General features: G+C 52.8%; 7 protein-coding genes across 7 annotated transcripts; 3 read left to right on the forward strand and 4 right to left on the reverse strand.

Moving 5' to 3' along the window:
• Positions 1 to 82: 82 nt before the first annotated feature.
• On the reverse strand, positions 83 to 1,542 carry MRS44_006205 (uncharacterized protein; the record flags this gene model as incomplete). The annotated part of the gene is made up of 2 exons (XM_046279283.2): positions 83 to 1,060; positions 1,117 to 1,542. 2 exons carry the CDS (start codon positions 1,540 to 1,542, stop codon positions 83 to 85), a joined length of 1,404 nt encoding a protein of 467 aa, XP_046140211.2.
• A 1,275-nt stretch (positions 1,543 to 2,817) lies between these two features.
• On the forward strand, positions 2,818 to 4,699 carry MRS44_006206 (uncharacterized protein; the record flags this gene model as incomplete). Its single annotated transcript, XM_065621683.1, has 4 exons — positions 2,818 to 2,997; positions 3,049 to 3,097; positions 3,180 to 4,626; positions 4,696 to 4,699. 4 exons carry the CDS (start codon positions 2,818 to 2,820, stop codon positions 4,697 to 4,699), a joined length of 1,680 nt encoding a protein of 559 aa, XP_065477755.1.
• Positions 4,700 to 5,301: 602 nt separating this feature from the next.
• On the reverse strand, positions 5,302 to 7,808 carry MRS44_006207 (uncharacterized protein; the record flags this gene model as incomplete). Its single annotated transcript, XM_046274669.2, has 3 exons — positions 5,302 to 6,297; positions 6,353 to 7,537; positions 7,644 to 7,808. The coding sequence occupies 3 exons, from the start codon at positions 7,806 to 7,808 to the stop codon at positions 5,302 to 5,304; spliced, it is 2,346 nt and encodes a 781-aa protein (XP_046140209.1).
• A 1,837-nt stretch (positions 7,809 to 9,645) lies between these two features.
• On the reverse strand, positions 9,646 to 11,715 carry MRS44_006208 (uncharacterized protein; the record flags this gene model as incomplete). Its single annotated transcript, XM_046268525.2, has 1 exon — positions 9,646 to 11,715. One exon carries the CDS (start codon positions 11,713 to 11,715, stop codon positions 9,646 to 9,648), a length of 2,070 nt encoding a protein of 689 aa, XP_046140208.2.
• Positions 11,716 to 13,345: 1,630 nt separating this feature from the next.
• MRS44_006209 (uncharacterized protein) lies at positions 13,346 to 16,111 on the reverse strand (the record flags this gene model as incomplete). The annotated part of the gene is made up of 16 exons (XM_065621684.1): positions 13,346 to 13,471; positions 13,524 to 13,688; positions 14,187 to 14,233; positions 14,504 to 14,542; positions 14,593 to 14,736; positions 14,791 to 14,845; positions 14,903 to 14,923; positions 14,978 to 15,071; positions 15,124 to 15,216; positions 15,295 to 15,313; positions 15,384 to 15,476; positions 15,529 to 15,552; positions 15,611 to 15,763; positions 15,819 to 15,947; positions 16,013 to 16,026; positions 16,089 to 16,111. The coding sequence occupies 16 exons, from the start codon at positions 16,109 to 16,111 to the stop codon at positions 13,346 to 13,348; spliced, it is 1,239 nt and encodes a 412-aa protein (XP_065477756.1).
• Positions 16,112 to 16,188: 77 nt separating this feature from the next.
• MRS44_006210 (uncharacterized protein) lies at positions 16,189 to 19,698 on the forward strand (the record flags this gene model as incomplete). The annotated part of the gene is made up of 3 exons (XM_065621685.1): positions 16,189 to 16,313; positions 16,700 to 17,292; positions 17,468 to 19,698. The coding sequence occupies 3 exons, from the start codon at positions 16,189 to 16,191 to the stop codon at positions 19,696 to 19,698; spliced, it is 2,949 nt and encodes a 982-aa protein (XP_065477757.1).
• A 2,180-nt stretch (positions 19,699 to 21,878) lies between these two features.
• MRS44_006211 (uncharacterized protein) lies at positions 21,879 to 24,865 on the forward strand (the record flags this gene model as incomplete). The annotated part of the gene is made up of 6 exons (XM_065621686.1): positions 21,879 to 21,980; positions 22,039 to 22,379; positions 22,438 to 23,227; positions 23,287 to 24,501; positions 24,550 to 24,787; positions 24,828 to 24,865. The coding sequence occupies 6 exons, from the start codon at positions 21,879 to 21,881 to the stop codon at positions 24,863 to 24,865; spliced, it is 2,724 nt and encodes a 907-aa protein (XP_065477758.1).
• Between the last annotated feature and the right edge of the window lie 1,062 nt (positions 24,866 to 25,927).

Here is a 25,927-nt window from a genome sequence, read left to right on the forward strand (position 1 = left end):
ATATTCAAACTGTCAAGTTTGAGCACTCTTGTATAGGTACGTACCAGATCTTTACTGGGGGCATTCCCGGATGCACTTTTTCCTAGTAGTGCACAGTCCCCCAGTTGTCTTCCTTAAATACCAACAGAGCAAGACGGTGTCTCACGAACAAGCCAAATAGGCCAACCACAAGCTGCAGCATAGTCACCTCAAAGGCAAGGCGATCTTCGCGCAGGGGCCCGCGCCAGACGAGCCACAGGTTGAGGATGGTAAAGTTGCTCGTCTCGACAAACTGGCCCTTCTCGTCGGTTGTGACCTTGAGGAGCCGGAGCTTGGCCAGCAGGTGGAGGACTTGAGCGATGAGGGGGTGGGGTTGGCGCTCAGGAGACCATGGGGTGACAGAGGGCTCGAGAAGACCTGTTCGTGCATTGAAGCGAGGGAGTCGGTGGCGTGGACAAGGGATAAGACCGAAGATTTGTGGGCACGAGTAGAGAAAGTTGAACAGCTGCGGGATGAGGAGGAGGCCGAGTGTCTTTGAAAAGTGGCCGAGAATGCCGACAACTGCGAAAACCATGCCCGAGAAGTAGCAGTAAGTATCGCCGACAAAGACCTTGGCGGGGTACCAGTTGTGGCAGAGCAGGGCGCAAGAGACGCCGATCCAGGGGAGGAGGAAGTAGAGCGAGAAGAGATGCGAGTCGGTGGCGGGGTGAGGGTAGGGCGTGAAGAGGTAGAGGCAATCGTTGAAGACGAGGAGCAGGGCAACGACGACGCACTGGGAGACCTCGATGCCGTTGATGCCAGCCAACATGTTGATGCTCTGGGGGCAGAACATGGCAACGCAGGCCATGTAGACGTAGTAGAAGGGGCCGAGATCGAAGAGCTCGCCGAGGTAGGGCTGGAGCTGGACGGGGAGGACGATCGAGGTAACGTCAAAGTCGACAAAGTATACAACGAGCAGGGGGATGGAGGCCAGACCAGGAATCCACCACTTGTGCCGCCATCGAATGTCGAAGAGGTCGTCGCCGACTCCGAGGAGAGCGATGGTCTGGAGGGAGATGATGGCGCTCAGGTAGGAGGCAAGCTGGGGAGAAGTCATCAGCATTAACTATTATATCATGTCCATCATGAGAAGCCTACCTTGTTGTGGGGGAAACGATGCAGGAAGCGCCCCTGGTTGACTTGCTCCAGCTCGACGACGACATCGCGATTTCCACCACCACTCGTCGCAGCCACAATGTCCTTGTAGAATGGAAAGGGGATGAAGACCATGACGGTAATGAGATAGACAGCAGCGCATACAGCGCCCATGCACTCTGGAATGTCGGGGCGGTGCAGCTTGCTCATGTCGCGACCACGGAAGCCGGCGCGCATAAAGGTAGGCCCCAACCAGCGTATCATGGCATAGCAGATGGAAAAGGCGAGCAGGGAGAGCGAGAGCGAAGCGATGAGAGGTTCGCCATCGCCGTGGAATGTGTTTGCGAGGACGGCGAGGGATGCGCCGGAGAGGGCGAGGAGGGACAGGGTCTCGGGTCGCGAGAGCGAAGTCGTCGAGGCGGCGGCCATGATGGAAGCGACGGACGCTTTGAAAGGTATGATGGAATGGTGGGGGTGTAGTTACAAGTTAATTCGAGTGGCGCGCGGGAACGAGTGAGGGCGCATCCTGGTCGCGAGAAGGAGACGAATCGATTGATGGTGTTAAAGAGCGTGGGCGATGAATTAGGTGGTTTACAGTAGAGACAATGGATGCTGCGATTTGTTGCAGCTGATAGAAGCACAAAAATACGAGGTTCAAGTCTTGGTGACACGTTGAGCTTCCATCCTTGGTCGGGTAGGTACCTGGGGACGGGGTGTGGAGGCATGTCGCGGAAGCACGTGCCGCCAGGGAGGAGACATCATCAAACTCCACATTGATTCAACAGCAAATCATCAACTGCGCTTTTCTAGGAAACAATCCAATTTGTACATTTCAATGCGGATCCGTTGTGGTTGATTTCTCACCGTGGGACGCTGCGAGACCCAATCTCACCTGCAGCATGTTCGTCAGCACCTCATGCCACACCGGCCCCCAAGACTCCGGTTTGAAAACACCGCCATGACCCATGATGGTCTTTAATACCGACTCGACTCGGAACTTAGGAACTGCGGGTATGTACCCAAAGCCTGGTCTGGCTTTATTGGTTGGTTGAAGGCAGCGGGAGCTAACATCTTGAGCCAATAGAAGGTCTTTGGGGATCCGTAGGTTCCTAACGAACGAGGAGAGTCGATACGACGCCTAAAGCAGCATCTCCGATACTTATGCATGAGCTGCTTTTGCGTACTTCAGTGGAACTTCAGCGTCGCTGTTGAGTTATTCCCCGAGCAAGGGTTCACACCTCGCTCTTTTTCAACGATGTACATCCGTCTAGTTCCCGGCTTCTCAACCATTGTTAACTCCTCTTCTGCCGGCGCAACTAGAAGCCATTGTCGATCCGATCCCCTTTCACTCGCCCATCATGCGCCTTGCCATGGACAGACCCGTGGGGCGGACCTCCTCCTCGGCTCCGATCCCCGAGGGCTTGGCCATGGCATCTCCACTCCGCCGGATATAGGGGTGGGGATAGATGTGACCCTGTCTAGTTTGATTTGAAATACGGATGGATGCCCTCTTGATGTAATATTTTGTCTCGATATCCTTCCAATTGCCTGTCTCACTTTGCGCTGTTCTGGTTGTTTTGTTCGTGCTCTCACCACCGTCTGTCTTGAGGTCCTCGGCCAAAGACTGCAACTTGAACTTCAGTCCGGCTTCAGTCGGCTTATGGGACTCGTCAAGAACATTGTTGAGTTGATGTTCTCGGTACAATGAGCTCTAGCAGCGAAAAGGGAGAGGCCTCTGGGTCTATTCGAGAGAAAAATACTGCCGCGGTGGAAGACAAGGAGGCCACTCTCTCACCTCCATCGGTAATCTCAGACAAAGAAGATGAAATCAACGAGAAGAAAGGGCGGGAATCACCCGAAGACTTTGACATTGAGGCTCAAGATGTGAGAATTGACTGTTTACAGAACCTTATAGCTCTACTGACATGTTTATAGGACATGATTCAAGCTGAGAGGATCGAAACTCGAGCGACAAATGCCAGCCGTAAGACACACCGCAGCATTCTCAGCCGCCTCTCTCTAGCGAAGAGCAAGACGAGAGAGACTACCGCCGCCTGTACACCCAGTCATGGACCTCGACAACGGCATCGTCGGCTGGGAGAGCCAGCATGATCCTCAACATCCCCTCAACTTTTCTCAGTCCCGCAAGTGGTTCATCACTGGCCTCCTCTCTGCCATCACCTTCATGACACCCTTTGCATCTTCCATCTTGGCACCGACAATCTCCTACGTTGCGGAGACATACCACGAGACCGACCTAACTAAGAGTTCCATGCCTGTTAGCATCTTCCTATTAGGTTATGCTGTTGGTCCCCTTTTCCTCTCGCCCTTGTCCGAGATTTACGGCCGACACATAATCATCACCGGCGCGAATGCCTTCTTCTGCGCCTGGCTTATAGGATGTGCCCTCGCCCCATCTCTCGACACCCTCATCTTCTTCCGCTTCATGTGTGGCCTCGGCGGTTCTGCTTCCCAGACTGTTGGAGGTGCTATCGTCGCCGACCTCTTTCCTGTCAGTGAACGAGGCAAGGCCATGACCCTCTGGATGATTGGAACCATGATCGGACCCTCGACTGCGCCAGTTATCGGCGGCTTCGTCGCTGAAACTATCGGATGGCGTTGGGTCAACTGGATCACCTTTATTCCTGCCACCATCATTGTCATCGCCATCGCCGTCCTGAGCTGCGAGACAAACCACCAAGTCCTCATCCGCCGAAAGACAAGGCGTCTTCGAAAGGAGCTCAACCGTCCAGAGCTACGCAGCTGCTACATCGACCCATCCGCCCCTATTCTGACTCGTCGTCGAATCCTCCTCAATGGCCTCACACGACCCCTCCGTCTACTCTTCAGTTCCCCCATCGTGTTTGGCGTGTCGCTCTACATCGCCTTCTCGTACGGATGCCTCTACCTCCTCTTCAACACCATCCCCATGGTATTCCAGGGCAGCTACCACTGGTCCATCGGCATAACAGGCATCGTCTACCTCTCCCTGCTCATCGGCTACATGGTTGGGCTCTCTGTCTTCTCAGCCTTGTCCGACAAGACCGTCGTCCGCATGACAAAGGCCAACAACGGCGTCTACGAGCCCGAGATGCGCCTCCCGGACTGCATCTACTTTGCCTTTATCTTCCCCATAACTTTCTTCTGGTACGGCTGGTCCGCCGACAAGGCAGTTCACTGGATCGTCCCCGTTATTGGTCTCGTGCCGTTCGGCATCGGCATCGTAGGGACGTGGATGCCCATCCAGGCGTACCTGATTGACGCTTATGCTCATTACGCCGCCAGTGCTCTCGCCGCATTTTCCGTCATGCGCAGCGTCGTGGCTGCATTCCTACCCCTCGCTGGACCAGAGATGTTTACATCCCTTGGCGTCGGCTGGGGGAACTCGCTGTTGGGTTTCATTGCCATCGCGTTGATCCCTATCCCTACGATTGTGTACAAGTATGGCGGCAGGATACGGAAGAGAGAACTTCAAGTGGTAAAGCATGGCAACGCTGTGGACGCTCAACCATGGTTAGCATCAGGGGTAAATCTATGGCACATAGTATTGAAATTCTGCAAATCTAATACAAAAGTCTTTAGCTGAATAAGTCAAAATATCCGCGTTCATACAAAAAGATTCTCCGCCGTGAGATACAACCAACAACTAAGGAATATGATCATGAGTGCATCTAGCTTGCGATGCCTGAGAATTCAAGTTTCGTCTCCATCTTCCTGTCTGGAATGTCCAGATGCCATGGCAATCTAAAGCTTATTAGAGTGTCTCATGCCTTCATCCTCATCTCAAAGACATCAACATCACTCGGACAGGACAGGACCAGAGACTGAGATCATTCATCATTTCAATTGCAATTGCTTTTTGGGTATATCAACCCCTTTCCGTACTATCTAAGCAAAAGCGACCCCGGCGACAGGATCGAAGTGGAGAGATTCGTAAACATCGTCGACGCTATCCAAGTTCCCGAATAATATAAATAATCTTCAGTTTAGCCTCCCAAACCAACCAACCATGGATCCCAGATATGAAACCGACAAGCGCCTTTTGGGTGTTTTTTGTTGCTCAGATGTCCTGCCCAGAAATCAAAAATGAAAATAAAGAAAAACGAAATCCAAAAACTCCAGCATCTTCTTTATCCGTGGTGTATGCCGGGTATCGCTTCATAAAAAAAAATGTACAATCGCCCTCCCTTATATCTCCTTTACAAAGCCCACCTCGACGAGACTGTCGGGGTCAATGTCTAGGTTGGCCAGCTTGGTTCTCGAATTCTCCCTGATCCACAAGAATGCTTCAAGCGCCACGCGTCGGCAAATGTTCTTGAGTGTTCGTTTCTCTCGTTTCTGCACTCGCATCGTTTGCTTGCCCATGAGATATACCGTTTGGGCCTCCTCCGCGGACCGAAGGGCATCCAGCTCGTCTCGTACATCTGGAGGCAAGTCGCTTTCATCTGGTGGGAACGGACCCCTCGTGATGAACGTCATAAGCTCATTCACGATGATACGGGCCAGGTTTGGTGTAAGAATGTCGTCCATGTAACCATGTCGCAGCACAATCTGATAGCAGGAGGGGATCTTGGTCGTGACCCGGGAAATGACGAATCGCTGGTCGTAGGGCACTGTGGGTTGAGACAGGGGCCGCATGTGGAAGAAGACAATAACCTGCGGCCGAGTCTGGAATTTTCGGATGAATTGTGTAAACACTTTTGGGATGTGATCGCCGCTGCCGCCAACCTTGTCGAAGAAGATGCCGAGACCTGGGGCCGGCGTGATGCTTCCGCCTCCAAACTCGGGGGCAAGTCGAAGACGGACCGAACGGATCGAACTATCTCCCGCTTCTCTAGCAATCGAGTTGTTGCGAGAGGTGCTGCGGGACGAAAGCAGAAAGTCGGCCGGATCTACCACATCCTTGATTTCCGCCTCCCATTGTTGCTCCTTACCCCACCGCCAGAGTATGAAGACGGTTGAAAGAATGAAGGATAGCACGATGGCGAACCAACCGCCATCCGGTACCTTGTTCATTGCAGCGCTGAGGTAGATGCTGTCCAGGAGAATGAAGACTAGGAATCCAAACAGCACAACCATGGTCGGCACTCGCCAAACGATGAGGGCCACTAGAGACACTAGACAAGTCGTGATAAACGTGACGAGAATGACGCAGGCACCGTAGGCATGGCCCAGACTCGTTGTCTATTCCAAAGTAGGTCAGAAAATGGTCAAATTAGAGTCGTAAGGACCAACTTACGTTATTGTAGACAGCTGTGACCACAACAGTGCCGATCATCAGCAGCCAGTTCGCAAAGGGCATATAAATCTGGTCGTGGAACTGGCGACTGGTGTGAACTGTCTTGATATGTGGGAAGTAGCTCAGCCTCATAAGCTGCGAGATGAGTTGGAATGAACTGGTGATCAAGGCCTGGCTCGCAACAATAGCTGCAAGAATGGCAATGATCAGGCTGAAATAGAAGCTGCCTTCGGGCACCGTATGGAAGAAAGGGTTCGTGAAGGCCGTCTCATCCTTGTCGTGGGCAATAAAGGCAGCTTGGCCACAGTATGTGATAAGCAGGCAAGGGTAGGCCAGGACCAGCCAGGAGAGCTGAATGGCTCTTTTCCCGAAGGCACCCAGGTCTGCAAAGAGAGATTCGACTCCTGTGAATGCCAACAGCAGACCGCCCAGGGACTTCCAGCCGGTCGAGTCGTTTCGGATCAAATATGTAAAGGCGTAGTGTGGGCTAAAGGCCTTGAGCACGGTGTGATCGTATCGGACGAGGTTAACAATGCCGACGGCAAAGTTGAAGAAGAGCCAGACCATGACCACTGGCGCGAAGGTCGTACCAATCTTGGATGTACCGAGTGGTTGGAGTAGGAAGAGGAAGACGAGTATCGCGCAGCTAATCCCCACGATGGCAGGCCTTCCCAGATCGGGCCTCACAACCTGAATGCCCTGGACGGCACCCAGTACGGACTGGGCGGGTGTCAAGACGCTATCGGCCATGACCATTGCGACTCCTAGGATGCCGACAGTCTTGAGGACCGCCTTCGCGGCTCGACTCCTTTCGAGGAAGTCTCGTACTATCCTCCCGGCTGGCGGCAATTCGGCGCCAGTTTCGCGATCCAGACGCACCACAATCCTCTCGGGGCCGCTGGGGTCGGTTCGGACAATGTTGGCATAGCGGGCGAGCAACGAGTAGACGGCAAAGGTGCCTCCCTGGCCGTCATCATCGGCTGACAGCACAATGAAGCAGTACTTGACAGTCACGATGAGGGTGAGCGACCAGATGATTATTGACAGGGCGCCCACGAGGTCTTTCCATGATGGTTGTTCGGTAAAGGTCGAGCTGAAGACGTAGAGAGGGCTGGTGCCAATGTCACCATAGACGACACCGGTACTCTGGAGGGCGAGCCATAGCAAAACGCGGCCCTTGTAGGTCTTTTTACACAATCACAAGTCAGAACAAAACGGCACTCGACGATACAACAAGCAAGCAACACATTGATTGCCGGCATGGAGGTTGGGCCGACGATGCGGGACCTACCTGCTTATTCTCACGACACAGATCCTCATGTTCGATTCGCTGGGCTTTCTCCTGGTCATGCAGGTCTCGGGCTTCGGGGTCTGTGGGGGCGGCGTCTTCGCTTTCTTCGGTGGCCGCGTTGACCCAGGCTTCTATCCTCTGGTTACGAGCATTGTATGGGATCATTTCGATCTTTGGTCGCGATGGGTCACTCGGTGACGCTGGAGATCCAGAGGACAAGGGGCCAAAACCTGGGGCCCGGGGTTATATACTCTGGCCATGCTGGGACTGGGATGGCGTAGAATGACGAGCCTAAGCCGTCCAAGCGATGACCGGGCTCATCGGCCGGACGCCATCTTGCTGGTGAACTTGGCTTCTGGGCGATCCACTCTGGCAACAGCCACAAGTCTGGCAAACGGCGCCTATCTTGGCTGCCAAGAAGTCACAGGCGTCGTCTGTTGCGGTGCTGATAGGCCGTCGCGTACTCGCCTAGACCTAATTTCTCGGACATCCCCACCCGGTAGAGCACGCCCGCAGACGTCGATGGATGGCCTGTGTAGAAGCTGCGCTGCAGGCGTCTGCAGGCCTCGGGGCTGTGTGCGTGTGCAGGCCAAGTCTCCCCCAATTGCCCCCTCGCTCTCGTCATCGGGAGCACGGCTTTGTGGCCAAGATACGGCCGAGAAAGCTGCCCACAGTTAGTCGAGAATGTCGGAGAGAGGTGCCATCTTGGCAAGTATCTCCTTGTCCTCAAAAGTGATGGTCCAATGGCGCGCCGCGACGCCCCAATCACCTGCCCCAAGACCTCAAGGTCTCGAGTCCTCCCTCCAATCTAGCCCTCGAGAAGTGCGGGGATAGTCGATTTTGCCCCGTGGAAGAGCCAAGGGCTTGACCCAAGACGGTCACGTCCGCAGACAAAAAGCCGAGCCGCTAAAAGCTTGGTTCGTTCTTGGTGTCTCTTGGCCGTTTCTTGGCTGCTTCTCTGTCCTCGCCGTAGGGGTCCTTTCGGTCGTCCGAGACCACACACGAGGGCTACCGAGATTTCCCGCATGCGACCATGACCGTTCGAGCCAGCCTCTGGCTTTTGTGGCGGGCGGAACCTTCGGTGAAAGGGCAAAGAATCCTGTCAGTCTGTATCCACGACCCCTCCATCCGAGTCTCACCAGAGACCCACGTGATTGCTTGAGAGGTCTTGGAGTCTTACGGTGATAGTGTGATTGTGATTCTTTCTGCCGAGCCAAGCATGTTGCAATCCGATGCATGTTCCAGTCAGCGCACAAAGTGTTGAGGATACAAGGTCTCCATAACAAACACTGGAAGAACTTGGGTGGTCTGAGGTGCTCTTTCCTTCCGAGGCCGGCTGCATTAGAATTGGAGAAGGAAGTTGCGACCACATGCCTCCATCATCCATAACATCACGCCCCCTCCCTCAGGTTTCACGGTTGCAGAACCCACAGCAGAAGAAAGGCTGACGACGGAGAAAAGAGAAATCATCTCGGGGTATCAAGCAGCTTACTCGCATGGATCTAATTGTGGAGGTTTGAAAGTATATCCCCACTACATCAGTTGAGCATTTGTAATAGTGGTGTTGGTCATGATCATGCTGATTGATACTGGGTACTTGTGCGTGGTGTCAAATTCTGAGGAAGAGTTTCCAGACTCTCAAACCACAAAATGAGGCTGCATGGATGAAGTCATGTATAAGCCTCACGTTCGATTATTTGGACTTACGCCGTATTGGTGCCGATTTCCAAGAAACAGCCGCGTTGCCGCATAACTTGGCGATAATCTTCCAGCGCCATTCCGGCTTTATGCTGGGAATACAGCACTCAGCAAACCCCAACCAATAAATGGCACCTATGTTCCAGAACGCTGGTCATCGTTGGTTCGTGCATCTCAATGCAGGGCGGGAAATTCCTAGTTTGACCTACTATCTTGGCGTCTATATCGTAAGAGTCTTTGCAACTTGTAGTATTATGCCAACCCCAAGACTCCACATCAACCATGTTGAATATACCACCAGACCTCAAACCAAATCCCAGGTTACAAGGTACTCCCACTGCATTGCGTATCTGCCGATCTTGGCACGGAACTCGTCACCCGTGACACCCCTTGGGTCATGATCGCCGAATTTTGTCAGGACAAGCAGCCTAACCGACTTGCCCCGAGGACCCAGGTCCTTCGCATTGACATCGATCCAATACCAATAGCCGTCAGTCTGCAGTGGCACCATTTCGTCGCGGGTTCCCTCGCCGCGGGGGAGGCTGAGGATCACTAGGCGTTCCTTGCCGCCGTTCATCTTGGATGACCAGTGCTCGCAGGCTTTGGAGAACTGAAACCGCACGATCTCGCCGCTGTCGACGGAGAGATGAAGCTGTTTCGGCTCCACGCTATACTCGGCAATTCCTTCATCTGCAGTTGTCCCGCACATCGTATGGGGTTCCCCATCGATGCCGCCGGTGTAGTACTCGTCCCAACCCACAACCTGGCCGTCAGAGCGGAATTGATAGCGTGACTCGGCTGGGAAATGTCTTCTGCCAAAATCCTCGTTGGAACTTACGAACTGCACAGGCGAAAACTTGGCCGTGTAGTTTTGTCCGCACACATGACCGGCACCCCAGCAAGCGTCCAAAAGCTTCCAATCCCCGCCATCGATACGGACTGCGTTCCAGGCATGCCCGTCTGGCTTGGCCGGCGGAGGACGCTCACCCTTCTTGAGTGGTGTGTATCCGAATCCCTTTCCATGGCCAGTAACAACAACACATTCGAGCCCAGCTCTGTTTGCGATCGCCTTGTATGTCTCTGCGTACCCTGCGCAGACGGCTTTTCCAGTGAAGATAGTGTCCTCGGCAGTCATGTGTCTGACATTGTTGCCGAAAAATGCGGCCGTGTCGTAGTCAATGTTATGATGGCACCAGGTAAATATGGCTCGCGCCTTGTCTGTATAAGACGGGAATGGGTCACAGAGCACCTTTGCCAAATACCCAGTCGGGTCGGTTCTTGGCAACGAACCCCTAGGATATTGCGCTGCCACAGTATCGGGGCCACTCCAATCTCGACAAATGAGGCAACCGTATACCGGCGCTACTGGAGTCGCAGCTCGGACCGTGAATGCCTCGATCTGGGCTGCTGAGGGGCGCGATGAGGTAGGGATTGGCGGAGGCTCATCCTCTGAGCGTGGACGGCTAGGTATACGAGGTCGCACGGCTGGTGTCGGGGGTTCTTGGGAGTCATCTTCATGTGAAGGCTTTTGTCTGGACGAGAATCCAATAATGACGGGTGTTTTGGTGTTTGTTTTGGTGTTTGTAGATGTCCTAGGAGGCAGTTTCTTGGGCCGGGCTGTCTCCTGAGGCTCGGGAACGGCACTCGCCTGTGGCTTGGCTGGGCGCGAAGGGAGTCTTGGTGGAAGACTTGGCCGTGGCGGCAGTGCAGGCTCGGCACTCTTGGGAGGTCGGAGTGAAGGTATAGACCGCTTGGTCTTTACTGCCTTGGCAGCAGCTGCAGCCTCCTCTCGTTCCCTTCGAGTTGGCGGTAACTTTGGGAGGCTTGCTGGATCATAAGCTGGAGGTAGCTTGTGCCCAGGCGTGCCTTCAGAACCTTGGCTTGTGATTGACGAAGGGGGCCGCCCTGCAGACAGTGTAGATAATGTGGAATGCTGCGATAGCTCTGAAGAGCCAGAGCCACGCCTGACCATCAACCCAGGAGGTTGTGTCGATGCGCGCCGCGGTGGCAAGGTCGGCGCTGGCTGCATCGACGCTGTGCGACTTGGGAGCGGAGGTGGACCCCCAGGACGACGATGTTGGGCCTCATCATGTGGAGATTCTGCTATAGTTTGCTCTACAGCAGGAGTCGAAACGATCCTCTTGGGCCTCGGAGGAATTAATGGGTTGGTTTTAACGGGGGCATCAGCTGTTGTTGAAATGACTGGCACCGTCTGGCTCCTGGCCTCAACCGCAGGACGGTCGGGAGGGGGTGGAGGGGGAGGCCGCTTGCGAAAGGGCTCAGGACTCGGGGCGCCAGTGAAACTCTGTTGCTTCTTGAGAGCGGCAATTCTCTCGGCCAGGCTGTTGAACTGGGGCTCCTCGGTCTCGGCCATGATGTTGGCAGGTAAAATGGGCCTCAAATGTGCGATCTTGTTCAAGAGGTGCCTTGTATGGTCTGCGAAAACCGGAAGGTGGAGGTGCGGCTGGAGAGTGGCGACAAGCAACAGTGAAACAGCTTGGAGACGGGACGGCCACGTCAGTTGCCAGCGAAGAAGACGAATGCGAGGTTATGACTCGAAGTCTAGCGAGAGGATAGGTAACGACAGCGAGGGAGATGTTGAAGGTGACTCAGGGAAGAAGGGCCTCCATGGTGGGATGAATTGGAAGATATGGAAAGTCTCGAAGGATTTGGGGTCTGCCCAGGCGCCAGGCGACCACTGTCCTGTGCATGCTTGAGCGCTGATTGAAGGGGTCGGACACAGCCCTGTAGGTGGGACCGGGAGCCGCAGTTTCGAGGGCGGGGAGTGGAAGATCCTTCTCCAGCTCGAGTTTCATCATATTCTAGAGCCAACCGATCTTGCAATCTTGGCTGCTAAAATTACGCTGATGATCACACCATGACAAACATATCGTCTCTTTCTTGTCTATTCTTTGGCTTGTTGTCGAGCTAGTCCGATGATTTCGTCAAGACACTTCCATGTAACACCAGCACAGCCCGTGGCAACTTGTCACTCAGCATCAGGTTCTATATCTGCGCCCAGGCTGAACTACTTTGGCCCATGAGTTGTCCAGGTTGGGGGAGCGTGTTGGTCGCGCGAGAACTGGGCCAACTCAACTGCAGTCCTTGATCCAGAGATAATTTCAGTTTCAAAGTTGGGTCACACTGTATTCGTCGTCCCAACGGCATGTGGAGGGTCCCATCTCCCGATGCATCTGTGCATCCCGTACCCTGGAGACGGCTCTGCAAGGGGAACGAAAGCCTGAACTCGACATCGCTTAAGTACACAATGTAGTATTTGGTCCATTTACGGGGTAGCAAATCATCATCACTTGCAGGTATTATGGGTTCTAAAAATGCCTAGACCTCAAACACAGCCCCCAATAAATACGGGAAACAGCCTCTCTGAACGTTCGATCGACAATCGATTCGGGTCAATGTGCCGTAACCCGCACGGGGCACCGGGGCGCGGGGCCAGACAGTTACGCTAAATAAGCACAACACGTAGATTTTGGGGGCAAGCTGGAAATGGGAATTATTAGTTAGACGACTAATGCATCATGTACATTGCCGAACCGACGGGCTTTAGCCTCGCAGTTATCCCTGTGATTCAGGGTGGGCTGCGGGTTCGTCCCATGGCGATATCTGGACGATAATACTACCTAGGTACGGAGGTTGTAAGAAGGTGGAGGCATTCCACTTCTTGCAATAGACCTAATTGACCGTTAAGCCAAAAAGATCCGCGAGTAACCGCAATTGCCCGTTGCGGTTGCTCTGCCTCACACCACCTATAAGGCTGGCTCGTACGAAGGGCTATGCCTTGTAACGTCAGACAATGAGTTATCGCAGGGCTTTTGCCCACAACCTGCGTAGGTAACAGTGAAGAAGGTATTACACAAGAACTTTTCTTATTGTTTCTCGTACTCGTGATGTCCAAGCACAACATAAACCATTCCATTCTCGCCGATCTTCCTCCGTCTACCAAAAGCTTCTGCAGCGCTGGAAGGCTAGCATCCCAAGTCTGTCTACTTACGCTTGGAAAGGGGCTCGCCATCCCTGATCTTGCGCTCGCCATACTTGGCGATGCGTATAGCAGTCACGTTTATAAACCCAGTTGTGTCTTCGACACTCCAATCCATTTCAAGAGTGTCCTGCATTTCTTATGTTAGTTTTGATCCGAAGTGGTCCTCTTCAGGTACTTACCATGCTGCTCTCTTCTTCGCTGTAGAGATTGGATGTCTCGCTGGAGCGGCCAACGATGATAACGTTGCCCTTGTAAGCCAGAGCTTCGACCTTGCCATCAACCTGCTTCTGGCTGATAGAGATCGACTGCTGAACGAACTCGCGCTCAGGCGTAAAGTACATTCCCTGAAAAGATGTCAGCAATGTCTAATCCGACAGAGCTTGAAGAGAAGGGGCTACGCGCGTTGTATATACATTGCGCCCAGTCATCCGAGAGACGGTCGCGAATGATGCGCACCTTGCTATCCATCACGAGACCCTGAGCAATCGTTAACTGGAGTCCTATACTTATTAAAGATAGAGAGTGTTTGGATTGGCTCATGCTCAGGTGACTCTTGACTCCCTGGATTGGTATTGTATTGCAATGGGCAACGGCACAAGCCCAGAGCGCTGGTCAAGACTGCCACACGAAGGCCGGACTGCAGAAGCCATGGGCCTCAGGGGCGGAGGTCCAGCTGCTTTGGCCAGTAGCCTGAGCCCTTTAGGCTTTCGAGGGCTCTTGAGGCAGCCCCGCTTGTAAACGGCAAGAGGATTTCGGCCCAAGAGACGACTCTGGAATCGCATCAAGGAATATCAAACACCGCAGCATGAGCCAATCCAATGCTCAAGGAGGTGACAATTTACCTCCAGGTTCTGATGCAGCTTGCGCAAAATAGTCAGGCCGGGGGTATCTGCATACAAGGTTAGAACATCCTGTCAAAGTGCATGGGGGAGAGTGGAACAGGTGTCGCCTGCGACGGTGCCATGATCTACGTCGCCGGCCGCGCACACCAAAACATCGACAATGCATCCGCAACCTCAAAGACGTCTCCAACAACAACAAATCATTAGAAAAGCAAGGAAATAAACGCGACTGACCGTAGCAACCACGAGATTTTAATCCTGAAATAAAAAATTAGCAATCGCGTGCTGATGTTAAAGTTCCCTGAGAGTAGGCTTACCGATGAACCTCGACTCGACGATATCCTCGCGTCCAATACCTGGGACTACGTCAGTACTCGCTTGAAAGCCCTTCGATTCGCAGTCCTACCGTTGGCACGGCCCAACTCGTTGGCCTCCTTGAAGATCTCCAAGGAGCCAGTCACGGCCTTGCCCCCAACTTCAAGCTTAACGGGAACACCCTCAGCAAAGTGGACGGTGAAGCGAGTGGGCTCATCGGGAGCGTCCAGGGGATCTTCGGAGAGGCATTAGCGCAAAATCTAGAAGTGTGTAGGCTGAGTCGCCTCACCAACTGTGCGCTTCCACATGTCCTTCGGGGGCTCCATGTCTGTTTGCTCGAGAATCTAGCAAGTTCAGGGTCAACAGGGCGCAAAGAGAGGTGTTCCCGTAGGAGGACTTACACCGGCCTCGTATGAGCAGTGCTATCGGATCGATAGTCAGTATTACGAAGAAGCAATGGGACCTTTCATACATACGATGATGTTGTCGTCCATAGACCAGGGGGCCTTGGGAGTGGAGCTGACGGGGATGTTCTGCTCCTCGGCGAACTTGAGAAGATCGGCACGTCCCCTGCGGAATGATTAGCTTGAATATGCAGTAGTGAACACAAAAGGAGGCTTACTGGAATCGGTTGAAGAACGCAGGGATGCGCCAGGGGGCCAGAATCTTCATCTTGGGGTCACATGCCTTCCACGCCAGCTCGAAGCGGACTTGGCTAGAAGAAGGAAGTTAGTACGGTGCAAGAGCGACAGAGGGCGACAACATATGTATCGGGATCATGATCAGGACTTACTCGTTGCCCTTACCGGTGCCTAGGGTTAGAGTTACGTATTAGCGACTGGATCGAACAGTAATGAGACCAGTTGAACCACGACAACTTACATCCATGGCTGAGGATCGTGCAGTTGTTATCCTTCGCAACTTGCACCATTGCCCTGGCCAATACCGGCCGGGCCAGGCTTGTGCCGAGAAGGTCTTCAGGGCATTAGCGATGTCATCGAAGAGCGTCCGAGGTGAACCGTCTTACATTGTCCTTCATAGATAGCGTTGCCTGGTGGATTCCGTTAGTAAACCCGCTGCATTACCATAAACAGCCTGTGAAGACCTACACTGGATGGCGGGCCACACCAAGTCGTCAATCAGCTCCTGCTGGACGTTCTCGATGATCATCTTCTCAGCGCCGAGCTTCAGCGCCTTGGCCTTGACGGCATCGAAGTCTTCCTCCTGGCCGCAGTCGCCGAGGAAACACACGACCTCATAGCCTTGAAGGACGAGCCACCTAAGAGTCATTGGTCAGCTCTTGTTAAACAATCCCACATCTTCGATGATTGTCGTCTCCACGTCGAGCTCGAAGACTTGACAGCGTCGAAGTCTTCTCCTTGCCGCAATCCGTCAGAAAGCAAGACATGGGGGCGCAGTACTTGAGAATAGTGGAAGTATCCAGGCCTGTCCATTGGTCAGAATATCTGATGTTGATGTTGATGACATTGCTTCTGGAGCTCTCAACTCACCGCCAGAGTAGGCACTGGACAAGGGTCAGTTATCTTGCTCGAACCAAAACAAGTAATTGAGTGGCAAATGACTTACAGGCAAACACGTTCGGGAGCCATGATGAATGTTGTTCGAAGTTTCGTGGACAACACAAGACGTTAATGTTGGAAGTGACTGATAGATATATCTCGACAAAATGTTGTTGTCGCGCGAGTGTCCAACTGTCGAGGTTTTTTGGACGCAGCTCCGAAGACGGCCGAAGCGAGTCACAGCCCGCAATGTTTGGTGGGGCAATGCCCTCGTCAAGGGCTTGAAGGGGCGGTGGGGGCAGGCCTCTGAGCAACCCAACGGAAATGATCTGTTGGGTGTGCATGGTCTCGATTGGCCTGTCTAGCTACTGTCTGTGCCGGCAGGCATACGAGTGAGTCACTCGTGTGGTCACGTGTGGCCACACGGTGCCCAGATCTTGGTTGCTTATCTCTTATCTTTAATGCAATGGTCAGTGACAAGCGCACGTGATCCATCCTGATCCCCCCGCTTGAATTATGAATAGAGATGGCATTCACCCAGGGATCAAGGTAGAGACCAGCAGGGTCAGGTCTCCCACACTCAGAGGCAGAACCAACACATTTCAACTTCTCAAATCTTCATTCCAGTCCATCTGTATATCGCGAGCCGTGATGTTATGCCTTGAAGCCTCTCTCTAGGGAGATCAGGCCACGGAAAGCGTCCATCCCCCCTCCTGGAAGCCGCACTGGAGCAATTGCGACCCCCTCCCCACGACCTCTATCCATCGAGGTGCGGGCTGAGATGTCGCCGACTCGCAAACGGAAGCGAGCGGGCGACGAGGATCCCCTACGCCGATGGGGGTCACATCTCCAAGATTACGATATCAAGGAAGGAAAGGCTCCAAGAGCCACCAACGATAAGTCGCGATCCTCAGCAAAGAGCAGGAAGAAAGCTCCACCGAGACTGTCCTTGCCACCTCAAACGGATGCATTGCGCCAGCTATTGTCCATTATCTCAGTCGAGCAGGACATCGATGAGACGCTCAGTCGCCAAGATGACGAAGGTGATCTCGAAGCCAGCGACGATAGCGATGCCGATGATAGCGATGCCAACGATAGCGATGCCAACGATAGCGATGCCAACGATAGCGATGCTGATGATCAATCTGCTACCGTTGATGACGCTGCTGGCGAGCGTCTGAATGAGCAGACAATCGATTGCTCGATGCTGCGGAACGTTCTCGATGAAGCGGTTGTTAAGTATAGTCAAGAGATACTCGGCCTCGACTCACGTAAGCAGCGCCTGACTTCTATGCAACCCTTCTTTAAGCTCCTCAGCTATTCGCATACTTCGCCTTTCACAATGTTCCTAACCAATAGTTTATTTAGTCTCTGAACTGCAGCGACAGGACATTGAAAGACACGACGGATAGTACACGGAGATCTTCAATAACTTTTTCGATGGAGCTGCACAGGCGAATATCAGGGATATCGACTCGACGCCTTTCACCAGGGCGATACTTCGTTGGCTCCAGGCCAACGCAGGGGAGGACACTCGAAGAGGCATTCTGGAGTTCCTGCTCCATCCTCTTGTCAGATCATTGCGGGCTCGATCGGTCCTTGGCCGCACTTCGCACCACGAAATATTCGACCATCTTGAGACTTTTCCAATTTCGTGGATGGGAAGCGGCATCCCACACGTGCTTGGCATTTATGCCTTGCATGCTAGGCAAAAAACTCTGCCCACCATAGGCAACGTCAAACAAGACCTTGCTTATATAGGGCAGGCTGCAGCAACGCGGCCGAATCTCGCAGGGAATACTCTTTTGCCTCGAAGAGTGGGAGACCATGTTTCAGGCATTAATTCCGCTAAGAAGATCCTCGTTGGTAACACGCAAAGACCTACTACAACGCCTGACTTGGAGACCCATGAGGCTCAAGACCAAGGCAAACAGAAGACGAAGAGGAATCAACCACTCTATTGCTATCAGCAGCTTGCTGATCCTAGCGTGGGCCCCGTCCGTGTCACAATCCTTTCAATATTTCCTTTCACTGAAGGTCAACACGGAAACTATCGTATGCATCTGCAATTCTTCTTGATGTTGGCAGAGTCTATTGACATGGTAATGGTTGGTACTCTCAGCCCAGCGAGAAACCCCATGGCCGACCTCTACGCTGCCAGGTACGGCGCAGCATGTAGGCCGAGAAACATGCCCCCGCCAGCATTCAGAGGTCTGAACCGAGCGCTGCCTCTCAAGCAAGGTGGCAAGCCCTTTGGAGCGCACCCTCTCAGCTTTCTCTGTTCTCAGGCTGAAATGCGCACTATTATCGCGGTTTCGCAGAACTCCGCAACGTCAATTTACAACATCGAGTCCGCCAGGAAGGGCGTCAATTATGAGCTCATAGCAAGGCTTATGCGCGACCAAGGAGTGGACGAGAGTGTTGACGACGTCAAGCGCATCTACAAGCACTTGGAACGGCGCTCTAACATGGGGTTTGTCTCATTGAGAGTGCACAAGTTCACGGAGTACTGGAAAGAGCTCTCCTTCTTCAAACAGCATCTCAATCAGAATGGCCTTATTGAACAGCCAAGAAACGAAAACGACACTTTCTTCCACATTCCAGCGTTGGAAGATGGCCAGGAAACATCAGCGAATATCAAGAACCTTCTGATTCGATCCGGTTACACAAGACAAGGCCCAGCCTCGCAGACCTTTGTCAATTGGTTTTTGCCGCGTTACCTGCCAGGCTTTCTTCACAAGGATGTTTGGCCACGGATAACTGGTGAGCCTCTTTCCTACTGCAGGTACTACATGGTTTCCACACTAAACTCTATGCTTAGAATCGCCACCCTCCCTGCTCACAATCGTCCCACCTCTAACAGTCGTCACATCTCTGCTCGTATTTCCCAGATTTGCATGCATTTCGCGCGAAAGGTTTTCTCTCAACATGGCCTTTGTCCTTTGTACCCGACATCTGCGAATAACACTATCCCACGTTTACGATCCAGCTTGATTCTCGAGGTTTGGTACTCTGTGCAGGCTCAACTACTCGCGGACGGTGTAACACAAGAGCGCTTGGAGCTCTTTGGTCCTTTGCAATTTGCAAGGATTTGTAAGAGCAAGTCTTCAACGTTTTGGCACCCATCTCACTTACAGAACATTCCTCGCTGGCGGTACGACCCGAATCAAGATGGTTGCAGAGCAGACGAGGACGACCAACCAAGTCCGATCAGCACCTCGCAGATGTCTTCCATGCGAAGTCACAAAGATGGCGTCGAGGGTTGCCAAGGCAACGAATGGGCCCTGGAGGCAGCAAGTGTATCAGAATCGTTGTTCCAATGGCCATCAGACACTGCTCGATATGAAGCACTGGCTTCTAAACTCCTTGGAACTCTAGAGCCTCAGTCCGAAGATTCTGCGCTACCAGAGGGGCGATTCGAGATTGTGCTGGCACGAGATGGGCCAACAATGTGGGCCCAACACCAGACCTCAACGCTACGAATCCTCATCAGCCTTATGAGAGGGGTGCATCAGGTCGTTTTCAGTGATCAGGACGCAGAAGACACTCAGTTCTGGGAGACGCTGTTCTTCGAGTTAACACCAGAATGGAAGGTTGCAAGCCAATACGTTCTGCGTTATCGTTTTAGCTGGGTTCTTGAATACCTTCGGACCGGCGCAGTCGTCGGTCAAGAATAGATGGACCAGTTTGCGAAATAGCTCGAAGAAAGCATGAGCAGCCGTGACGAGGATCGAGGGATGCAACATGGCCCTCGCTACATGCTCGCTCGCGCTTTGGAGTAGGGGAGTTTTCCTTTTATCAAGCACAGGTCAAGGCGTTGTGTTTTATTTTGCTAGCTTTACGGCGTTTGGGGGGCTGGCATTCGGCAGGAGATTTGATACATGTATTGTAGGCGGATGATGCTAGACAATTCAGAATGTTCACACTTGCGCGATAAATCTTACTTCATTTCGGCCAAGTTGTATCATGTATTGACGCTCATCATGAGAGCTAACAGAGAAACAGCATGTGTCATAATATCGTGACTAGAGTGCTGGAAATGCGGAGATCAATTAAATCACGAAGATAAACTGCGGCGGCGGGGCAGCCGCACCGGGAATCTGGGCACCAATGTCGCTGCCTCTCGCCGGGTCGCATCTTCTGCGATTCGAGACCATTCCCACAATTGTCCACAGTGACCCTGGAACTGGGCTGTGTGCCAGCAGCCTGGCACACAGTACAGTGTACTGTGTCAGAAACTGTGCGGTTAACCTAAGCATGCCAAGCACTCAGCTCAGGCTTTAATCACCTTAGCTCACCTATGTGCTCAGGTAAAAGCAGCGCCAGCTCAGGCTTTGTGCTAAAAACGGATTTGGAAGGCACGAATTGTCGGGGGTGACTATTGAGGTAGGTAACCTCCATACCTTTCATCCAGACCAACACGGAGAGTCCAAGCAACAAAGGGGCTGCAGAGTAACGTGCCCAAAGCACTCGCACAAAAACCAGAGTACACACCACTTTGTATGGATGGATTCGAGCTTTGATGCACAGAGAAATTTGTCAAACTTTTGTGCTCACCAACATCTTGGTCCAGCTGCCAATAGTTGCCTCTCCACAAATGCAAGTGCGGGCGACCCGGGTGGTTGTAAATGTTTAAACATCCCGTCCTCAGATCAGATGGGAATGGATGTCTCGTTGCCAGTTACCCAGGGTCCCGACAGTGCAGGGCTGCAAGTCAAGTATGGCCACGTGTCGATGAGATCGCCCGGAGTCTGTGGGAGAATTCAGCATCGGCATATGGATTGTTAGGCAGACCGGACGCCTCACTGTCGGCTTCACCGTATTCCTGACTCTGATTTCAAGAACAGCACTGGATATCTCCACTAGCCAACAAAGATTCCTGGCTAGCGGATGAGTGAATGACTGAGTGACTGACCCAAAATACACTTGTCAACGCACTTTACCTTGAAACAACCGTGATCCCTGTAGGCAAGGCGGGTTGACTTTCATGTCGGACATTTACAACAGCGTCATTCTGTTTTCTCTCTGTCGCACAATGCCGGAGGGCGAGAAACGCCAAGACCATTGGGGGTACACGCTTAATATCCTCTATTTTCGGTTCGTGCCGTCGGGAGAGCAAGCCGCAGGTTTGGTTGTAGGAGAGGTACCTGTGAAAGGCAAACCGGATAGTCGATGGTAGTTATCTATGAAGATAGATACCCTATATCTGGGTAGACGGTCTGGAAAACCTCTGACCCATAAACAGTCCAACATCTCTATTGACTCCTTAACCGCCGTGGTAATAAAGTAGCACCATATCCCGACCTGTCGGACCCCGACTGGGAATCGTTGATCCGCCCCGCCCACCGTCCGCGTCCGCGTCCACATCCACATCAACCAGCATCCACATCTTAGCCCTCCGCCGGTAGGTCCAACCAACAAAGACCCCGGAACCTGGGACCCGCGACAGAGCAACTTGCGACTTGCTTCTCCCCAACCCATGTCCCTCCTCAACCCGTCCCATATTCAAGACACAGCCAGCAACGACAGCGCCTACGGTACCTACATATAACCTTTTGGAATCGCCACTCGGCTCCCTCTTTTTGGTATTAGCCTATAACTTTTTGTGACTCTCGTTACTGGCGACCATCTTTCGACTTCATCAATATCAGGCGCATCCGCATCGCATCCCCAAGTCGCATCGCGAGACGAGCCATCCATCGCTTCATCCACCATCCGCTCCGGCCTCGAGACGACAACTTCATCCTCTCACCCGCGCCTCCTACTGCGTATTGTTTCTCCGCATACAAACTCCTCTCGACAACCATTGTCGTCGGTCCAGCCAGCCTAGTTGCCACGCTGCCCCCGCTCATACATCATGGTTGCGGAGGCTGCCGGCGACGAGGCTGCCACCCCGCCCAGGACCGCGCTCACGTTTCTGGATCTCCCGGCCGAGACTCAACAGGAGATTTTGTCCCATGTGCGCAGTCCTAGATGTACATCCATCCAACATGATGCATTTACTAATGCCTTCATAGTGTTCCCAGTCGGATCTGATATGTTGCGCGCTCGTCTCCCGGCACTTCCACGACCTCGCCTCTGCTCAGCTCTACCGCAGCTTCAACATTCTCTTCCCAGACGACGATGATGTCAGATTCGAGTCACCCATCGACGGCCTCGCAGGTGGCCTTGACACCTTTACCACGAGCGAGTACAACTATGCCAAGCATCTCAGGGAACTGTCCATGGATACGGTGAGCACTGGCATTAAGGCTGAACATGCCTATAAACCATATCTATACAGTGCTAGTTGCGGCAAGTTTCTGAACACTCTTCTCTACCTGACCCTGAAGAAGGCCAAGTCGCTCGAGACCTTCAGGTATGTGTCTAAGCATTGCTCCATTCTCCCTGACTCCTTAGCGACTGACTTCTCTTAGGTGGAACATCCGAGTCGAACTCAGTAGACCTGTCTACCGAGAACTACACAAGATCAGGACATTGACCAAATTCCACATTCGCATGCAGGCTGGAGAGACCTATTACATGACGCCGCCCCCTCTTCCACTGGTCATTGACGAACCTCCACCAGTGACTGCTCATTACTATGACATCCCTCCGCCTCCGCCCCCACCCGTCTTCTCAGCTCCTCTCACCGGCGTGAACTCGGGACCGGTTTTGAGCGCTTCGCCGCCATCCATGCTGCCCCTGTCGAAGCAGTTTTCCAAGACAAAGGCGGGAAAGCGCGGGTCAGAGGCTCAAGAGCCCCCAACACTTTCAGGATTCAAGAGACTAAAAAGCCTCTCCGTCCTTGATATAGACAGTCTCGAGTCGATAAATGAGCTGAAAGCATGTGTCAGAAACTCAGCCTCGACCCTGACTGAGTTGCACCTGTCCCTCTCCGAGTCCATGGCGTTGCAGGCGAGGCGACCGCCGCCCGATTCTGATCCGGATGATTCTGATGTCGACGACGAGTTCCAGGTTGTCCCCGCTTCTCAAAGCACCAATTTCGATGCAACTGGCCCTGCAAAGACATTCCGTTCTCAAGAGGAGCGCAAGCTTCAAGAAGCCATCCTAGGAAAGATCTTTGATGTTGAATCATCCATCACCAAGAAACCGGCATTGCATCACAGCCCCGGGATGTGGCGTGCAGCCAGCCAGAAGGCCAGGAGGCGGACAACAATGGCAATTCGGTCGACCCTCGTGATGAATTTGTGTCGTCTATCAAGAGTGTGTCTTCAAGGTTGATGTCACATGTCAACGGTTCGCGTGACTTCACCTCTGCGCAGCAGGACATTTTGGATATGATCGAAAAGGCTGCAAGAAAGTATGCAGACTCTTGCGAACAGCCATCTCAGCAGCCTGATGGACCATCTGATAGCAGCTCAGCGGCGCCCAAGGATGGTGAAGAGCAACCAGCCGAGAAGGATGCTAGCTCGGACTCAGAGACCAAGACTTCGGTAACCTTGCCTGATCGATCCAAAAACAAGGGCCCTAGCGGCGATTTGTCGCCCGAGGATATCGAGATCGAGCATTTGGATATGGTGGAAGACATGGATGAAGAGTCCGATGAACAGCAAACCAAGGATTCGGATGACAAGCAACCTGAGCCACAACCCCAAGAAACGCCGGAGCCGACTTCTTCCTCAAAGACACCATCGAAGACGCCACCTACGATCTCTAAATCCGGCCTCAGGAAACTATTCGAAGCACTAGATGATCAGCGATCGGATTATGAGACGTTCCTGTTGAATCTGTCGCACCTTCAGAATGACATTATTTCACTCAATCAGAGGATTACTACACTGCTGGCTGACAGCAATGGCGTGGATATCGAGCAGGTCATGGAAGCAGAGGGCCGCATGAAGAGACTCAAGCAGTGCGTTTTGGACGTTGAGCGCGAGATAAGGGCAACCGACGCCGAAGTCCATAAAGTCCAGAAAGAACTCAAGGAAAAGCCACTGGCAAACACTGCTGATCTGCAACAGTCGATGGACGACTATATCCGAGAAACACGCGGAATCGCCCTTGAAACACTGGGAATTCACCTCATCCCGGTCAAAGCCTCCGTCCTGTCGAGGGCCATTGACCTGAGATGCATCAGGAACTTGACCCTCCTCAACGTGGGAAACCAGAGTCCAATCTGGACGATGCTTTCCAAGGAGAACAAGATTCACCCGCTGGCGTTGCGGAGCGTCTTTACGGACAATGTGTCGACGGCATTCCTCACCTGCATGTCGCAGCTGGATGAGCTTCACGACCTCTTCATGCTGGAACGAAGCCCCAAGTTCAAGCCCGAGAGCTTCGCACCTCGAACCACTGTAACGATTGATCAGATTCGTCGACTGGTGCTGAAGAAGCACATGCCCACACTCAGGAGGCTCATGATCAAGGACGAGTCCAACGGCTCTGTCTGGGATGCCAACCAAAAGGCAATGATTCTCATCTGCAACCGCGGAGCACAGCTAGAGGAGCTGGCTCTGAGTATGAACATCCACGCGGTGGTAAGTCTAGTGAAATCCTTGAGCGAGCCCGGCTAACATGAATGACAGCATGCCTTTATGCAATACTTTGCTGGGTTGGTCAACCTTCGTGCCATCAACATCCTTCGGTTCAGGAACAATGACACTTGTATCTGGGTCATGCGCGAGATTCTCAACTTTATCGTGGACAACCTCTCACACCATCCCGAGTTGAAGCTGGAGTGGATTGCAATGGAAGATGACAGGCTAGACCGAGTGATCAGGCCTTCAGACACTCCTGAAGAGGCGCCCAAGAGGAGAGACAAGGGTAAGGAAAAGCTGTCTATGGGCCTTCACCATAATGACAGTGCTCTCCCGTGCTACCGACTTGGGCGTCCGACAGTGAAAGCGATGACGATGACGACGACGCGTCAAACTGTGGAAAGCGACTTCGGCTCAAAACAGTTGGGGTGTTGCAGTTTTTCGAAGTTTGGGGGGTCAGGATCTTTGACAAGGAGATTCGGACTGGACGACTGTAAAGTCGCATGTTGGTTGGATATTGGAAAGGAAGCACCTGGAGTCATGGGTGGGTTGTGATGGGAAAATGATGCCTTTGGCTCCTCGGCATCAGCTTTGGAAAGGACTAGGAGGAGCGATTCATGGGACGATTGGATATAGCGAGTTATCACGATTTTGGGTCTGTGTGTATGTATGTATGTTACGAAGCGACGCATTTTTAATGGGGCTTGGTTTCAAGCGAAATGGGAGTTGAGACTTGAGCATATCGTGGGATCTAAAATCATGCTATGTCACGGAGCCGAGATGTGATGCTGTTCCTATTGTGAATCGATCCATGTGAAGATGTGTTGAAGAAAATAACCAGTGACTGGATTGCGTTGGTGCCTAGTATTATGCCTGCTGACGGTAACCCACTCGCTTGTAAGTGGTGGTCTGGTGGAAGAGTAAGGGTTAAAGATGTGTAAAAGGGGTGAATGAGAGTGTTGACTTGAGGTTGTTTCCTTTGAAGAAGGTAACGGTTAATTATATCCCTCTTGAAACATTGGGTAGATGTATTGATTCCATGGAAACTGAGAACCCTGGTTTAAAGTTGTTGCTATGCAGCTGGCCTGGGTCCGGTTGCTGCCTGTTTCCGCAAAAAAGAGTCAGCAACGACGTTGGAAATCTCACTGAATCTGACCGTTGAAGCCTGGGCGAACAGGGACTCGAACCCTGGACCACTCCAATAGTAATGAACAATAGGAGTATTATTCCACTAAACCATCCGCCCGGTTGCATGAATTCGCTGTGAAGGTATTCGCAACTCAGTGTAAGTAGTTGAGCGTCCCCCCACCTTAGGAACCTCCACTACCCTGGATGTTTTACTAGCCCGGCCGCTTATCTGATAAAGAACCCCGCCAGATAAGCGGTTCAACACCACAACAACGGCTGGAGGACAACTTGTAGTGAG

This window comes from Fusarium solani, assembly GCF_023522795.1.
Source record: "Fusarium solani strain SB1 chromosome Unknown bctg00000003_1, whole genome shotgun sequence".
Lineage (NCBI taxonomy): Eukaryota > Fungi > Ascomycota > Sordariomycetes > Hypocreales > Nectriaceae > Fusarium > Fusarium solani.